Source organism: Sorex araneus, chromosome 1, assembly GCF_027595985.1.
Source record: "Sorex araneus isolate mSorAra2 chromosome 1, mSorAra2.pri, whole genome shotgun sequence".
NCBI lineage: Eukaryota > Metazoa > Chordata > Mammalia > Eulipotyphla > Soricidae > Sorex > Sorex araneus.
The window spans coordinates 215942408-215961743 of NC_073302.1; the positions used below are offsets into that span (position 1 = coordinate 215942408).

The 19336-nt window shown below is 36.2% G+C and overlaps 1 protein-coding gene across 1 annotated transcript in view; it reads left to right on the forward strand.

Annotated features, from left to right (window-relative positions):
* LRP1B (LDL receptor related protein 1B) overlaps window positions 1-19336 on the forward strand; it is a 1943003-nt gene that overhangs the window by 1755406 nt on the left and 168261 nt on the right. Inside the window, exons 67-68 of the mRNA XM_055124030.1 lie at window positions 4029-4145; window positions 10531-10637. Of these exons, the coding sequence (XP_054980005.1) occupies window positions 4029-4145; window positions 10531-10637 (224 nt within the window). The remainder of the gene's footprint in view (window positions 1-4028; window positions 4146-10530; window positions 10638-19336) is intronic.

The following is a 19336-nucleotide window of genomic DNA, read 5'->3' on the forward strand; positions in this document are numbered from 1 at the left end:
ACTGTCAGCCTAAGCTAATGGCTATTTTGCGTAAATGTTTGAGATCGCAAAAGTGAGTTTTCAAAGGAATACACAGTACGGATTGAGCTGAGGTAGCAAAGAATAACTGCGGCCGCGTTAGCGCTGGCCGCTCTGAGAGGAGGCCACGCCCACTTTAGACCACGCCCACTAAGACACAGATAGAATGAATTCTATCAATTGTGGCCAAAGGAGAAGGCATGGAATGGTAAAAAAAAAATAACTGCGGCCGCGTTAGCGTTGGCCGCTCCGGAAAGAGGCCACGCCCACTTTTAAGGCCACGCCCCCTGAGATGAGGGCACGCCCCTAAGCAGCAGAGTGGGGATTGGTCAGGATCGGACGGCGGCGGCGGAAAGGTGCCAGGCAGGGGCTTCAGGAGAAGCCCCGAGCCGCGGCGGGCAGGGGGCGGGGAGGGGGGCTTCTCCGCGCTGAGGCAGGCTCTCCAAGGGATTGCCTGTTTACCTGCAGGATGGAGATTGGTCAGGATCCGACGGCGGCGGCGGAAAGGTGCCAGGCAGGGGCTTCAGGAGAAGCCCCGAGCCGCGGCGGGCAGGGGGCGGGGAGGGGGGCTTCTCCGAAGTTGCATATTTTTAAAAACTGACTTTGGCACCTTTTAGGCAATCAAATTTTAGGAAATACTGTTGTTTACATTCTATTTTTTGGGTAAAATGTGTAATTGTAGTTAGAGTCTACATGGGAATAGTCGCTTATTTATGTGTCAATGCTAAATTAAGCTTTCAAGGTGTTCTCTTTGGGGAGGGAGGGCAACACTGACATTACCTTTTTTTCTGAGATACATGTTCATAGTAGACGAGATAAATAATTTTATTTTGTGTCTTAGGTAATATGAATTTGTTATTACACTTAAATAGTTATCTCTGAAATACTGGTTAGTGTACATGAGCAAACAGATTAAAAAACGGTTTGGACAGAATGATTATATACTTACTTTAAACGAAAATAAAGAATATTCTAGATTGTATACAGAGAAACTCATATAGTATACAGATACAAACACATAGAATAGGATAATTTGTGTATTATGCATCTTGAACATATTAATAGTTTACAAGAAGTAGAAGGCAGTATATCTACTATTACTTATAGTTTTAAATAAATACAGATATAGAGATAGAGACAAAGATAAAGATAGATATTATTGCTTAATAAATAGGTTAGAATATTTAAAATATTCTAATATTTAAAATAAAACAAAAGCCATCCAGTAGCTTTTGTTTTATTTTTTGAACTGAAATATTTTTATTTAAATAAATTTACTTAGAAAAATGTGATTAGAAAAAAATTGAGGGCTTCATGCTCACAAGAGATTCGAGCCTAGTAAAGATGAGTTTCTCCAGAGAGGAAAAGGCTGGGAGTATACACCTCTTATTTGCCTTTGCTTTACTGTAACTCTTAATAACTTATTGTCATATAGAGATAAATAAGATATATAATTTTTATCTTATATCTTTTATAAATTTAATTATTACTTCCAGCAATTCGTGTGCTCTTTTGTGTTAATTTTGGTATTAGAGAAAAAAAATCTCTGCCATATTTCCCACTCACTAATGTCTCACTGTCACAAATGTTTTTTAATTAATTTTTAAAAATTTGTTACCGTGAAATTATTAAGGCCTTCATAATTGGGCTTTAGGCATACATTCTTTCAACTCTGATCCTTTCACAGTGTCCACTTTCCCCTACCAAAGCCCTGTTCACATCCTCCTGCCATTTTCTTATAATTGGCAACTGGAAACATAATGGTATACTTCTACAAGAGGGTTTTTTGTTTTGTTTTGTTTTGGTTTTGCCTTTTGGGTCACACCCAGTGATGCACAGGGATTACTCCTGGCTTTGCACTCAGGAATTATTCCTGGCGGTGCTCAGGGGATCATATGGGATGTTGGGAATTGAACCCGGGTTGGCCACATGCAAGGCAAACGCCCTACCAACGTTATCTCCAGCCCCAAGATGTGCTTTTAACAAACAAACAAACAAACAAGTTTTTGCACTGTAGTTTACAATACTATTGCTGATAAGGTTTTACACATAACACTTTATCCCCTTAGCCCCCCCTCCCCTCTTCGATGAACACTTCTCTCTCCCACAGCTGTTGCCCCTCCGTGTCCAAAATGCCAGCCCACTCAAGTGGCTTGTTTCCTACTGAGTTCTCATGCTTTCTGTTACTTTGTCTTTGGATGTTTGTTATTACACAAAAATATTGGACTCTCTTCCTCTGACTTAACTCACATGATACTCTCCAAGTCCTTTTCAGGTAGTGACATTTCATGAATTTGCCTTTTCTTACGGCCTTAATAATATTACATTGGGTACATGCAACCATAGTATCTTTATCCAGTCACATATTTTTGGAAACTTAAAAGTTCCACTTATTTAATAATTTTAATTGTTTAACTAATTGTGGATAGTTGCTTGTAGCCTGTGTTACAACAGATAACATAGTCTCATATTTTGTTTTAATGTGACCTTTTTAACATGCTTATTTTATAAAATATAGAAACACTATTTTAAAAATAATATATACACATGGCAAAAAAGTGTAAAAGTATCATTGACATAGGACAATAGTTTTATTAGATATAAAACTATAGTGTCAAAATATAGTGACTATTTGTATAGTTTAGTACCAAATCCATCAATAGGCATTGTTTAAATTCCAATTACCAGAAAATATTTCTTGATTTACTAATATATATAATGTTGTATTAATAATTTGGCAGACTTTAAGCTATTTTTGAAACCTAAAGTAATTAGGACTGGGGTATTTTGGGGGGTTAAGATCCTTGTACTGCATGCAGCCTTCCTGGTTTGATTCCTGGTTTCATTATGTTTGGGAGTATATGAAATTGTGTTCATGGATTATTCTGGACTCTGCTTAAGAATCATTCCTGGCAGGGCTCAGGGATCTATATGGGTGTCAGGAATCAATCCTAGCTTGACTGTTTGCAAGGCAATTGTCCTATCTGCTGTACTATATCTCCAGACTCCATAATAAGTATTTTAAAGTGTCCTAATTTGAAATATACCTAATACTTATATATTATAATTTTTGTTAACTTTATACCGTCTTGATTCATTAAGGTCTTAATACTTAGCTTGATTCACAGACCAAGGATAATATTATTACTCAAAAAGTTAGAACCTAAACATATTCAATTACAATCCTTAACAAAATCCCAAAGCTAATTGTGTGTATATTTATTGAGTTTAAGAAATAGAAATTTCTCTTTAAATTTAAATTATCTGACCTAATTTTAAAATAATTTTGTGAATCTAATGATTTCAGATTCTCACTCATTAAATACAAGTTAGAATTGTTGTATTAAATCAGGACTAAAACCATGTTTTGGATACTGCCTTTACTATTTTCTGATAGTGAGAATTCACTCTATATTCACAAACTTTCTAAGAAACTCTTTTATCATCTCTAAAGTAAAAAGCTAGGTAGACATCTCCTTATTACTTATGGGAATTATTTAGAGGTACTAGTGAGAAGATACTGTTAATTTTTGAGCTAGGCACAATGAGAATGTGTGAATCAGAGCTGTTGCTATAGGAAGAGTATAGATAAGAACTTAGGGAGGAAAAGTGACAACCTTAGAGAATAAGTGTTGGTCATTTCTCTTTCTTTTTCACTTCTAGAAGAAAGGGAGAAGGCTGAGGAAGGGCGTATTTCAAAGAAATGGACAGGTTTCACTTTTTGGAGTTTATGATTTATGTTGACATTGACTGAATAGCTGCATTAATTGTGTTAGAATCAGACTGTGATGAAAACATGACTGATAACAACATAAACAAAATCAAAAGCTTAATTTTATTCAGCTCTTGGAGTTCACCTAAAGCACACTTTCAATTTCTCCTAAACATGTATTTCAGTTAGTAATTGAATGACAGTGAAGAAATGTCATATTCTTTGCAATTTGGCAGTCAGAGTTTTGTGAGAGATGTCTTCATGGAAGTCAACCATGCAAAATCTTGTTCTATTATAGATAAAAAGACATGTGGACCTCATGAATTCCAGTGTAAAAACAACAACTGTATTCCAGATCACTGGAGGTGTGATAGCCAAAATGACTGCAGTGATAATTCAGATGAAGAAAACTGTAGTAAGTAACTCTTGCCTGAAAACATTGCAAACTTGACAACCTGTTCAATAAGCAGAATGACATTTTTTAGTTCAGTTAAGGTACGAATTTTAACTCATATGTCTTGCAGCTCACATTTTTAATGCATATATTCACATTTGGACAAGAGATATTCAGACTAACTTGACCTGAATCTCAAATGGTAGAATTATTAAAATGTTCATCCTGGGAGTTAGTTTCTTACAGTTACCAAAATTGCTATGAAAGTATCTTGAGGTTTAATGCAAACCATTAGTATGCAATGAAGAAAGTCCTTGATACAAGTTCATACAAAGAGCTGAATGATGTGGAGGCAGTACAAAACATATAATTCTCTAACGGGTGGTATTCAATTCATTTCATTCTCAAATCCTTTTACACTATGGATTCACCCAGAAGCATACTTTACTGCAATATCATTTATTCTCTCTGGAGCAGAAAGTGGAATGCATATTCAGAATTTTTTTTCCTGGAATAGAATAACACTATTATCATTAGATGCCTCTTACATTTTATATAAGAAATTAAAAACAATATTTATACAGCAATATTTTTTCCTAAAGTATGCAGAATTTATGTGAGTTTCTCAATATTGTAACAATAATTTCTGGGTATATTCTTTCATGGGAATTTTTTACATTGCTGTTTATATAAGGAAAGCCATATAACCATATTTAAAATAAGATAATAATTATATTCCATTTATTAAATATTTATATTCTGTTACATCCAAAAAAGACTTGATAATGATAATGTTTTCCCTTATCCTCTTATATATTGGACTAATATCATTCATTTCCCAGAAGATAGGAGACAAAAATATAATGCTATAATGGTTATATAAAAGCATTGAATAAATAAAGTCATAGACTAAATATACCACTTGGAATTCAGATTGTACAATATTGACTAATTTTTGAATAATTTTCAAACTTTGTCTAGAGTTTGATAATTAAGCACAAAAACTCTGCATCATTGCAATTATGAACAGTTCAAAAATAGAAACCTTTATTTTTCCCTCTTCACAGAGCTATCTCCCCACTTATCATATTCTTTAAGAAAGGTAAAATACACTGCAGAGTCATTAGAATAGTCAGATTTCCTTTAATTAGCATTTTTAGTAACTGAAAACAGAGCAATTATGTGTTTGGTTCTCAGATCTTATACCGTTATTTAAAATAAAAATCTAATGGGGACAGGAATGGTAAGACTTCAGAGTAATTGAAAAAAAGGAAATTATCATGTATATGCATACTCTTAAGTTTATTTGTATTTTAGATTTAAATACAGAAAGACACTTAGTTTAGATTTTAATGTATAATAGTGTTAATTTTCAACAAGGCTCCTTCCTAAAAGAAAACAGCTCCATTGGGTATTGAGAGCAAAAGAGGGTAGATTAAAGACCACTGTGTATACTGATTTCCTGGCTCGTCCTTTATTTAAGTGTTGATTCCAAATGTATGAGAAGTAAGTTACTGCTCTAATACACTAAGGCAAAGAAAGAAAGATTGATAAAGCCTGCATACATGTCTGCTGGGGTTTTCAAAGTGGCAGAATATAATTTTGCTGACATAGCCTAAAAAAAAAATAGCCTTTGTTCCTAGAAGCAGAGAGAAGTACAGACTCTCGGGTGTCACTGTTGAACTTCAGTGATCAATCATAGTAGCCACAGACCCTTGAGAGAAGGCAGCCACGTGGTGGTAATATCAAGCACTGCAGTGTGAAATACCCAATTATGTATGATCCTCTTTTGGTTCCTGTTCACCTAAGCTCAGGGTCTCTGATAAGCGATATTGTTGAATTTGCAGGGAAAAAATAATAGTGACCAAGATGAAAGTGTTTTATGTAAGTGGATACATAGAAGGCACAGTGGTATCAGAGTTTGATAATGACAACTAAGTAACATGAAAGAGAAATAATCTTCATCTTGAAAATCAAAAGGTGTTTGTGTTTGGAATTGTCTTTAACCAGACAGAAGAAAGCATAAGTTAAATAATAAAATGCCTGCAGTTCTACATAGACAGAGGCTGAGTCATTAAAGATGAATAAGGGAAATGTATCTCCACAGGGAACACCAAGAATAAGCCATCTGGAAGTCAGCATGACAATAATATTTTGTTGCATTATAATGTTTTTTGCTCGAGTGGGCACCAGTAATGTCTCCATTGTGAGGCTTGTTGTTACTAAGACATTTTTAATTTATTCTATCAGTATATTGAAACTATTAAAGTCACATATATGCACACATAGAGAATAGATCTATATATCTGTTTAGATGTCAACAAGAGGCTTTTTTTGAAGCCTCTCCACAGGTGAGGCAATCTGAAACATGGATACATCAAGAAACTTCTCCATGACTTAAGCTCCAGAAGTTCCCTGGAAGCTACTGGTCATTTAATTATCATTTAGGATTCTATTCTGTTCGGTGGACTGGAGCGATAACACAGTAGGTAGGGTGTTTGCCTTGCATGTGGCCGACCTGGATTTGATTGCTCCACCCCTCTTGGAAAGCCCGGCAAGCTACCGAGAGTGTCCCACCCACAGGGCAGAGCCTGGCAAGCTACCTGTGGCATATTCGATATGCCAAAAACAGTAACAACAAGTCTCACAATGGAGACGTTACTGGTGCCTGCTCAAGCAAATCAATGAAGGAGAGGACAGTGCTACAGTGCTATGTCAACAATATACCCTGAATGCCAAAGATATATTTTTAATATATTTTGGTCCGATTTTGTGGTCACCCAATCTATGGTGCTCAGGGCTTACTCCTGTCTCTGCACAGGGATCATACCTGCAGAGTTGGACTGATTGTACCTGCTTTACAATCAGTCCAACTTCAGTTAACAAATGTTCTAAATGACAATGTCAGTAGTATGCATTTTGGTTGATACCTGTAAGTTATTTCTAGCTATTGTCAAGTAATATACCATATTGGCGAGAGCAAATTAATCTTATATTGAATGATCAAACACAACATTTTGTTTGTATGACATATTCTTTCCAGCACTCATTGTATAACAGTAACTGAACTATTTATTTATTATATATATATATCTGTATTTTCTTTAAATAGCTGTAGATAATCTGAAGAGTAAGGCTATGTACCACATCTAGCACTTTTCTGAAACTTATTTATAATATTGGCAGCATATTTAAGTATGTTTTTGAATTATTTTGCTTCTGATTCTGAAAAAATGAATTTAAGCTTTAAAATTGTTTTGGAAACCCTACAGAAACAGATATAGGAAGAGTCTCAATAGTAGTGCAGCAATTCACCACAAGTAATGTTTAAGATTATTGTGCTTTCTGCTCTTTTACCCCAATATTTATGTGGGATAATTAGCCTGCTATTTTATGATCATATGCTGATAATTTCCTGTTAAGTGTTCAGAAAGAACACAATCGCAGCAATGCTTCTCTTTAAAACAGGAAATTTCACTATTTTAGTTTCATAATTTGCATCAAAAAGTTTAAAAATACTTGATAAATTTTACCTATACTGTTTCTAAAGCTACAAATAAAGTGTATATGGTAATTACACCAACTAGTTAATATGAAAATAAATGATGTCATATCTATCACATGCATTCCATACACCCTAACCCCTGTACTGTCTCCCTGAACCTGCCACTTGCATTTTTAGTTTTCTTTCTAAATACGTGAGTGAAATATATTTGAAATATATTCCATTATTTAAATAAATTTTTTGAGAAGTTCTTTTCTATTAATCAGTTACCATGCTTCACTATAATTTCTATTTCCTGAGAATACAACTATGTCCCTGAAAATGGGGAGGTGAAAGAGCTTCATTATTAAGGGGCAATATGAAACAGGGGATAGATCATATTGCTTATCTGGAAAAAAAAAGGTCCAACAATAATAGAGTTATGAGGAGTCATTGAGTTGTTTAAGTCATTAGCATTATCTCCAAGTGTTGTGTAATAACAAATAAATGCTTTGTATTTGGTAGGTATTAGTAGTGTTGTATTTGGCAATCTTGTGGTAATTGTTCAATTACTCATTAAGAAATATTTTAAAGGATATTTTCTGATTAAAATATACCTAAAGGCATTTGTAAAGGGCAGAAAAAAGATGACCCTAAGCCTTGCTATTGTCATGGTTTTAAAGAGTGTTGAGAAATGTGGTGCATGTTCAAATTTGCGTCTTTTTTCCCTATTATTCAGAAGGGTACTGTGTCATATTCATAGGATGATTTATTTTATTTTATTTTATTTTGATTGTATAATCACATTTTAATTTTTTTTGGTCGGGGAGGACTTGGAGGGCGCACTTGGCAGTGCTTAAGCATCACTTCTGGTCTGGCTCCGGGACTATATGGGGTTGTAGAGATTGAGTCAAGTTCACCTGCATGTACAGGTGTCTTACTCACTATACAATCTCTTCAGTCTCCTGGACATTCACATTTGAAAATGAAGAAAATCCCAGAGTAGAACAAAATGATGCATGCCATGCTTTGCATAGTCCTTCTAATGTTTTCATAGCTCTCTTTATGTATAAACATGTGCCTTTGTGATAGGAACAGTCAAGGTGTTCTGCTAGACCTCAAAGTTGAATGGCCGTGTAGTATCCTATTGCAGTCTGACCAACTAGTCAGGTTTTTTTTTTTTTTTTCAGAAATTCAGGTTATAAACAGATGTTTCTTAAATTTAGTTTCTTCTACCTGTTCCCCCCTTTTTTTTAAATTCAAGTAAGAGTATTATTGTATATGAGATACTGTTCTCACCATTATGGGAAGAACAAAGAAGGGTTTCTGATGATCCCAAATAACATTTCTAGTCAAGGTTTTCAATTAAGTCAGGGCAGGGATTATAGATATAGTGCAGCTAGTGAGGCAATGCCTTTCGCGCAGCCAAACTGGGTTTGATACCTGAAAGTTCCCTGAGCACTACCAGATGTGACTCCTGAGTGCAGAGATAGGAATAACCCCAGAGCATTACCAGGTGTGGCCCAACTGCCCCCCGCCAATACAAAGTAAGAATTATTTTCAGCAGACATATTGATTACTTATAGGTCAAATTCTCTGAAGGCCTACTTCATTATATATATATAATTTATACTCCACAAAGGAATTAAGTACAATATCAAGTAGTACTATTTGTAATAAGTTTTGTTACATATTCGTTATATGTTTATACACTGTGGTGAAGTGTAATTAGATTTTAAAATGTTAGATAATTTATAATTAAAGATAGAATATAGACAATAAACAATTGCATCTTCTTTAAAGCTTGTTTACTTCTTCGACCATTACTCATTCACTATATGTTATCATTCATTTCTATGAATCTGGGATTATCTGAAAATAGAATTGAAGATGTGTCATTACAATATGTCAAAAAAATTTCAGAATCAAAGTCTGCACTTAATTAATGAACAACCCCATGGTAATAGTCACAAAATGTTTTATCAAAAATAAATACACAAACCGAATTAGAATCCCAACAACTGGTGAAGACTGCTATTATATAATTTCATTATATGCTTTCTGTTTTACTTTGTCACTGAATTTTATTAAATAGTAGCTACAAAACTTTTTTTAATGGGCCAAATGGTAGTATTGCAGCTATGGTGCTTGCCTTGTTGACCTAGGATTTTTCTCTCACAATCTCATATGGTCCCGGAGCACTTCCAAGAGTGATCTCTGAGCACAGAGGTAGGAGTCAGGTCTGCTTGGCTGTCCCTCTCCGCACCCACAGAAAGCAAAAACATTTTCTCATTTTTTTGTTGTCATTCCTCTTAGCACTGTAGCACTGTTGTCCCATTGTTCATCAATTTGCTGGAGCGGGAAACAGTAATGTCTCCATTGTGAGACTTGGTACTGTGTTAGGCATATCGAATATGCCACGGGTAGCTTGCCAGGCTCTGCCGTGCCTGCAGAACACTCTTGGTAGCTTGCCAGGCTCTCCAAGAGTGGCACAGGAATCGAACTCGGGTTGGCCACATGCAAGGCAAATGCCCTACCCGCTGTACTATCACTCCAGCCCATTCCACTTATACCTTTAAAAATAAATTGAAAAATAATTCACTATATGCCATAACTATCTTATTAAATATTTTTCCAAACAATTTATTGCTGTATTGACAGATAACACAGTGGGTAGGATGTCAGACTCACATGTAGCTAGCTGTGCTTTGATCCCCAGAACTGCCAGGAGTGATCCTTCAGTGTAGAACCAGGAGTAAGTAATCCATAAGCATTGCTGGATGTGACCCCAAAAAAACACAACAAAAAGTTTGGTTCATTTGACTAACCTCTTCTGGATTCTCACATTGTATGTCATACCGATTTTTGAATGCAGTTTAATATATTAGAGTAACTTAACATCATGTTTTTTTCTGTCCTCAGAACCACAAACATGTACATTGAAAGATTTCCTTTGTGCCAATGGTGATTGTGTTTCATCAAGGTTTTGGTGTGATGGAGATTTTGACTGTGCAGATGGCTCTGATGAGGTAGGCCTCTTGGAAAAATAAGAAAAATCAGACTATTTTCTTTTTGGAATCAAATTTAATGTTCTCATTATTACTCCAATGTATGTGCTAGGGAGAGCTCTGAACTGCACTTTGCTCTCGACACACTGGATAAAGTTTTATATGTAAGCACTGTGCCACAGACTTCCAGCATAGGGAATAGCTCTTGTGCTATTTCTGACAGTTAATTTTATAGTCTGTTTTACCTCAAGTGGTGAATCGCTGGGCTGGGAATACTATGTATGAAAACACTATTCCCTTCAGTTGATGCCCTTGCCATTTGTGAATTTATTCATGAATTTACTGCAGTATTTATAGTCAAGACTAATATTTTTATGCATTTTAAATAGTTTCTTCTCCCTAGTCACTTTCTTCAGCAGATACCATCATATAAATTTTGTTGTGGATCATCAATTTTCATGAAACCACAGGTTTAGTTTTACTTAGATGATGAATCACAACACATTTATAAGACTATGTACACACAGCCTAAGAGGAAAATTTTAGAATATCTCTGGATAACTCTGTGAACTTATGAATGTGCCAACATTCATAGTATTTCAAACGATCCATTATTTATTGCACCTATGTATTTACATTTTAAATATGAATTATTTTAAGATGTCTTAAAACTAACATGTTTTAAACATGGCATGTTTATCTGACACCAAGGTCTTCCTTGACATTGTCAGGGAGAAGTTCAGAGAAAGTAGTTTTCAAGACTTTTTCTCTTAATTTTTTTTTACATTAACATAGGTGTATGGTATAAGCCTTTGAAGAGAAAGCAAGATATTCAACAGTGGTTTCATGATTCCTTCTGTGATAGGAAGATTCCCATAGAAACCTGCTATTCAGGTTAGCATATGCGCTCTACTCCCAATAGGCAGCCATTCACAAACTGACTGCAGGTTTGACTGGAAATAATTTTTTCTTAACTAATTATAAAACACACACAATCTAGTTCTTTTATAGTCTTTGGGAATTCCTGTCAGAGTTGGATAAGTCTTCAAAAGCATAAAATTATCGGGGAAAAGTGATACTAATCACATTCATGAGCCAAGATGTTCATGAGCCAGGATTTTCAAAACAAATACATGTTCTTAGGTTTAGAAACAAATGCATGTCGCAGTTAGAATCTGTAAGCCTTAAGGTTGCAAAGTTTTCTCAGGTTATTTTTTTTTTTTTTTTATTGAATCACCATGTGGGGGGTTACATAGTTCTCAGGATTATGTCGGTTATACAATTCTCAAACACCCTTCCCTTCACCAGTGCCCATCTTCCATCACCAACCCCCCCAGTATACCCGCCGCCCCCTCCCACCTCCCCAGTCCCCACCCTTGTAAATGATGCTTCGCTTCATTTACGCCTTATCACGATTACATTCCATGTTTCAACACATAACTCACTACCGTTGTTGGGGTTTCCCCAAAAAAAGAAAAGCAGTCCTATTGCCAAGGAGGCATTTGATAGTTCTCCACTGCTAAGAATATAGAGATATTAAGTCCCGCTGTTTGTTACCTAACTTTTCTTTTTCCCCCTTGCCCCGCGCCACCGAGTTCACGCCTGTTTTGTAATCGCCACGCTGCCTGACAAGGGAAAAAAAAAACCAAAAAGGGTGGTTATTTCCCGTCATCAGCAGGCGTGGGGCTCTGGCTTAGTTGATAGACCAGCAGAGTGTCTGCAGGCAGTTTCTGGAACCAGAGGTCCTGCGCTGGTATCGGCTCCGGCTCGAGATTCCACCAGCGTCCCACTGTTCCATGTACATAATTTCCCCCTTATATCCCATTCCCACGCCACCAGGTCTATTCGCCTAATGGACATCACACTATGTTTGACACCACGCCGCGCTTCTTCCCGAGAAAGAAGGGTATTTCTTCTCAGCCGGTGTGGGGATATAGCTTAGTTCAGTCTAGAGAGATGGCTACCACTTTGATTGCCTTCAATATTTCAGCAACAGACTATTCTTGATTAGGATCTCCCACAAAAGTCCGACCTGTTAAAGAGGAACCATTACATATTGCTAATGCTAAGATGACATTAGGTCGCGCGGCCGCGCCAGCGGCCGCGCGGTTTTGGATTTGTGTATAAAGTCCAGGGAAAGTACAACCAGAAATAACATCACTACAAACTTTTACCCTTATATGGTGCTCATAAGATGGAGAAATCTAGAGAGAGACTCGGAGTTGAGAGAGAGAGAGGTTAGAGGAATTGGGGGATGCCCGGCTCCCACTGTTTCAGCGCCGTGAGGTCTCTGGTCCCGTGCCGGAATTAGTTCAGTGGGCAGCTTAGAGTCCAAGGGCGCTTCCTTGGGCTCTTCCATCGTGCTGGCTCCGCAGCAGGTTCCAAAAGCTCTCAGGTTATTTTTAAAATGTCACTTCTATTCATGGGACAATTGGGAAAATAAGTAAGTTCATCTTAACTCCAAAGGGAATTTTATTGACATTTTCAAATCACAGAAATTCTTGATATATATTTTCCTGAAAAAAAAAGTTCAAACTATACAAAATATTTCCAGTCAAGAAAATGCACTTCATATAAATTCGACAAGATATTTCTTTCCTTTAAAATTATGTTCCACCTGGGACCAAAGTGATAGCACAGCGGGTAGGGTGTTTGCCTTGCACACGGTTCGACCTGGTTCAATTCCTGGCATCCTATATGGTCCCCCAAGTACCACCAGGAATAATTCCTGAGAGCAGAGCCAGGAGCAACCCCTGAGTAATGCTGGGTGTGACCCCCAAAAGAGAAAAAATAATAAATATGCTCCACCAATAAATATCTGTGTAACGTAAGGCAATAAGGGTATAAAAAAAAATTATGCTTTCATCTTGCATGCGCTCTTTAGAAGAAACATAAATGAAAATAAATACTTGCTATTCAAAATTTTATTTATTACAATGTATATTAATAATATATTATGATTAAATCACTTTTATTATGATATATTTTTCAGCTATAAATGTAAATAGATTTTTGTTGGATATATTCTCCATTATGGAAAAATTTCCATATGTCTTTAGGAAATTACATTAAATCTCTTAAAAATGATCTTTTAAATTTTTATAGACATCCAGTGCCGTATTCATGTAAAAAAGTTAATAATCACAGGCAGTTGATTTCTATTTTCCTTATAAAGTCTAGATGACAGTGTGCATTAACAAAAAGTAAACAAAGATGTAAATAAGGGGCTGGAGTGATAGCACAGCGGGTAGGGCGTTTGCCTTGCACGCGGCCGACCCGGGTTCAAATCCCAGCGTCCCATATGGTCCCCTGAGCATGACCAGGGGTAATTCCTGAGTGCAAAGCCAGGAGTAACCCCTGTGCATTGCCAGGTGTCACCCAAAAAGGAAAAAAAAAAAAGATGTAAATAAACAAAAATAAATAGAACTGAGCTAATGGCTAGGAAACCTAATTACACACAATGTGTTCTCAAAATAGGAGTGAAGAAAGATTGTGAGGATAATTTTTTTTATAAATGTGTACTGAGTATGGAATTAAAATAATCAGTTTATCTATATTCAACCAAAATGATTAAGAAGAAATTAAGAAATTACTTGGATAAACATAACTGCATATGAAATTAGTGCCATCCACAGAGGCAGTATTTAAAATGATTTTAAAATTTAATATTGGACTTCTGTATGCAGTATAATTAAAGGACAGAAAGAAATTCAAAGTCATCTCAGACTGATTTATAGGAATTTTGGTTATAAATAATAATAGTTTTGCTAATTTGACATCCATAGTATTGAAATTAGGATGGTTCAGATACTTACAATAATATTAGCATTCAAAAACTGGAGCGATAGCACAGCTGGTAGGGCATTTGCCTTGCACATGGCCAAGCCAGTTTCAATTCCTCCATCCCTCTCAGAGAGCTGGCAAGCTACCGAGAGTATCTTGCCGCACAGCAGAGCCTGGCAAGCTACCCGTGGCATATTCGATATGCCAAAAACAGTAACAAGTCTCACAATGGAGATGTTACTGGTGCCTGCTCAAGCAAATTGATGAACAACTGCATGACAGTGCTACAGTGCATTCAAAACCTGAAGATTACAATGGAAATGTAAATAAACTGTATTCCCAGTTGTAGAAAGATCATATCATGATGACTTATTCCCCTAATAATGATACAATATCTATTCAACTTTGTTGCCTATTTTATTTTGAAGTTTACTTTATATAATCTAAGAACAGCTGCTTTGTCTTTGTAGCCTATTTTGGGACTCTGTGTCTGATTTACTTGAACGTATACTATCATAGATCTCTAAATTAGTTAAGCTCTAATATTATCATAGATAATATTATTATCTAAATTGGTTGAGTTCTAATGTGAACAAAGAAGTTTTGTTTTCTGATCTGTTCTGCCACTTGTAATTCTAATTGGTGTGTTTAGATCACTGCTATTTAGTAAAATTGTCGATTAAAATAACATGTTGCCATTGTTCATGCGAATTCCATATACTTTTGCAGTTATTCACTGTTAGTCTGTGCTTCTCCTATTCTCTTTTTTAAAAACTTTTGAATGAATCACTGTGAGATACAGTTACAAACTTACAAACTTTCATACTTATGTTTCAGTCATACAATGATGGAGTACCCATTTCTCCACCAGTGCCTATTCTCCTCCACCAATGGTCCCAGTATTCCTCCCACCCCCCTCCCCCCGTCTGTGGTGGGTAGATTCTCTTTCATATTCTCTTCCCTAGATTTGTTCATCTGCTCTATGTGTGTGCCAGTGTGTGCCAGTGTGTGTGTGTTTGCGTGTGTGTATGTATGTGTGTGTGTTTGTGTGTGTGTAGTGATTAGTTTCTGTCTCTGCTTTCTTTGTTTCTTTGAAGTATTTTTGTTTTAAGATCTACATCTAATATTATCTTATTATCTATTTTTAATGGAAAGAAATGTTTTTCAAAGAATCCTCAGCATGGCTCTCTTCTCCCAAATTTTGTCTTTTACATATCTCACTGCTTCCAAGAGTGATTACTTTTCATTTTATAGAAGTCCCTTTAAAATTTCTTTCAGGGACACTTTAATATGATAGATTGCTTTAACTCCTTTTTTTTTGTCCTGAGAAATTCTTAGGCACTTATTGAAATCTGAATAATAACCTTACTTATTGGAATAATCTTTATCGAAAATATATTAATGTAACTAGTACTTTTTTATATCATGCCAATTTCTTCCATCCTATAGTTTCTCTTTAGCAAGCTTCCTATTGTCTAATGAGGGGAAGGTTTCCCTAAATGGAAGTTAGTCTTTTCACTTTCTGATTTTAACATTTTCTCTTTATCTGTATTTCTTGCCACTGTAATTATAACAGGTCTTGTTTTGCATGTATTTAGTTTGGCTTGCTTGTTTAGAGAATCTGATATTTAGAGAAGGTACCACTTATTATTTCTTCAAAGAAGAATTCTGACTCTTTCTGTTTCTCTTCTTCTTATGGACTCCCTTTGTTACCAATTTTGTTCCCCTTGGCACTTACCCATAAATCTTTATGGTTTACTTTTTACTTTATTATTTTTGCCAAAGTTTTGGAAAGATTTCCACTACTAGGGAATCTTCAAGCTCACTGATCAAATCTTTAGATTCTGCTTTTCTGCTGTTGAGTCCCTTTATATTACTTTTTACTGCACCTACTGTCTCATTCAGCTTTTATAAAATGTTTTCTTATACTCTCTCATACTTTCTCTGCCTTGTTGAAGATTTTTTTCCATGATATCCTCACTTCAATGAACATATTTAAAACCATTGCTTTGCAGTAATCTGCGATGGTGTGCCTTGCTCTGTTGGGATTATTTTTAGGCATTTGTTTTGATCATCAATAAAATTGATTTCCTCTGTCTCCTCACTATTATGATGTTCCACATAGGTAGAGTTTGGGGTATCAACCCTGACTTGAGCTGGATCAGGCAGAGTGTCCCTTGTTGAGCAGTTGTGAGTCCCTCTAAATTGTTGTGTTGCTTTGTTTGTGTGCACATTCAGCAGCCAGGAATTGGCAGTTGCAAGGGGCTAGAAGCAAGTAACATACTGTGGTACGCAGACTTATGGTAGAGGTGAATTCCCTGGTAATACCACTGAAACCAAGACTGAGTTGACCTAGATGGGGCAACTCAAATTTTATAATCTCAGGTCTAACACAAGAACCAAGTTCCCAAGAGCTTGGGAGACTACCATGCCTTTGGGGTTGTGTTTTTGGCATCCGGGCTGTAGTGCAAAGGTGAAACGGACTTGCAGAGGACCCAGTAGGTTTGTACTTGTGCATTTCTGACAGTGTCTGAATGGCCCTGTTCAGACGGATCTGAGCAGCTGCTAGGGAATCAATGTGGAAGCAGTTCTGAGACTCGCTGAGACTGGGGCACACTCTGAGGGACTCGAATGGAACAGGCACTTTGTGGCCGTGGGCTGGCAAGGCAGCAGGGCAGGCAGTGAGGCCATCTGCTGTGCTTTGAAAGAAGTGGGGAGTCCTTACTGTCTGCCGGGCTAGGAGTTGAACAGGAACAGGCAGCGCTGGGCAATTTGACAGAAATCAGCACTCTTAAAAGCTGCCTCTTAGACTCTGCCTGGTTCAGGTTCTTTACAGGGGTGGTGAAGATATTGTAAGGGAATCGACCCCAGGGTCTGTGAGTAAAGGCAAGGGGTTACACGATGGCATTTGCCAATGCTGCTGTGAGGAAGGATGTGATAGTTTAACATGACAGTGTCTGTGCTAGAGACTCTGACCTCTATTCATTTCATATTTTTTTCCAGCGTTGCAGTGCCATAAACATTATATCACATAATAATTGGGGTGTTGGTGTTTGGCAGAGTTCCCACACAGCTCACAGGGTGAAGTTCCTTAGAAATTTCTTTGTAATTGTAGCTCCTTGCCCTGAAATGCAGTTTCTTCCTTAACAAGGGAGTCTCTCTGTATCATGGAGACTGGATGCTGTCTTTTTGTCCCTTGTTGAAAAATGCTGTTCTGTGAGTTTCAGATAAATTTAGTGCAGATTAAGTCAAATCATGGTGTTTATTTGCTGGGATTATAAGAGTATGTTGGATCCTCATGTCCCTTCCCTTTTACTTCATGAACAATTTTACTGAGATAATTTTTGTTGGTTTTGCAGTTATTTAAAAATTTTGGTGCTGTTATTGTTATATTAAAATAGTATGGAATATTTTTTTTAAATGGGGGATATGTGAAACAATTATAGTGCAGGGTTGATAATCATTAGACATTAAAAATGGGTAGAGTTTACTTTCCTATCCTATTTTTGGTTAGAAAATCTGCATTAAAAGTAAATACTCACGGGGCCAGAGCAATGGTACAATGTTTATGGTACTTGCCTTGCATGTGGCTGATCCGGGTTCAATCCTAGGCATCATGTATGGTCCCCTAAGCACCACTGGGAGTAATTCCTGAGTGCAAAGCCTGAGGTAATGCCTGAACATTCCCCACTTGGACAAATAATAAAAATTTAAAAAATTAAAATAAATACCCGATAAAGATATTAATATACACAGATACACTGTCCAACATCTCAAATATCTACTTCTCACCTACACTGAAGTTTATTATAGATCAAAATATTTTGATAGAAAAATACCTAGTAATATCACCTCTCTTTCTCATGCCTTTGGTGGTTGTACTGTATTTTTATATTGGCCATTATATAGCCAATATTTACTTCCTTATGGAAAGTATATATATATATATATATATATATACATATATATATATTGGCCATTATGTAGCCAATATTTACTTCCTTATGGAAACATGCCTGTTATGATTATGGAACATTTTTAGACATTTTTTCATAAATAGATATGTATTCTATTATATACACATACATTATCTCATCACAACGGTGTTTAATTATGAGATTTAATTTATATTTGCTATATTCTGAAATTACCATTTTATTCAGTCAGCAATTTTTACTGATGTTTATGCTTCACCAGAACAAAAATAGCATAGAAAATATGATGGCTATTGAAACTCATTAAATCCCTTTATCATGACCAATTTTCTCCCAATACCTTTTATTTAATTTTTAAAATTTTCTTCTACTTTTATAAAGTTGTTCACAGTGAGTTAATATATTCAATATACTACTACCAATCCTACCACCATTACACTTTCCCACCACCATCATTTCCAAATTTCCCAACCACAACCAAAGCCTACCCTAGTAGCAGACCCTAAATAATTTATTTTTTATTGCTTGTTATCAATAGTTTGCTAACAATGATCAACAAGTAATTCTTTAGAAGACAGTGTGTGAAAATTGCTGTATTTCACCCTAGAGCTAAGGGCTTATATAAGCCCTTATATAAGAGATTACTAACATTTTGTTACCGGTTAAGTCTTCTGTGTTAATACTTTGCTAATTGAGATTGGTTGCTTTCTACTTTACATCCCACCCAAAGTGATGTACTACTCCTTGTATACCCATGGTGTACAGTTTGAGATGCCACTCCTGGAATTCTAAAATTTTGAATGAGATGATACAGCTGGAGTTAAATTTTTAACTGGATGGTGACTTTGGGGTCTGGAAGCATCTCTGCAGCTTGCTGGTCTCTTTCTAGGTTTATTTAGGGGTCTCTGGCCCATGGTGAGTTACTAGGTATATGGCATGATCACCAGGGTCCTAGAAGAAAAGGGGGGGGGGAGTATCAGCAATTCCCAATTCCATGAGAGC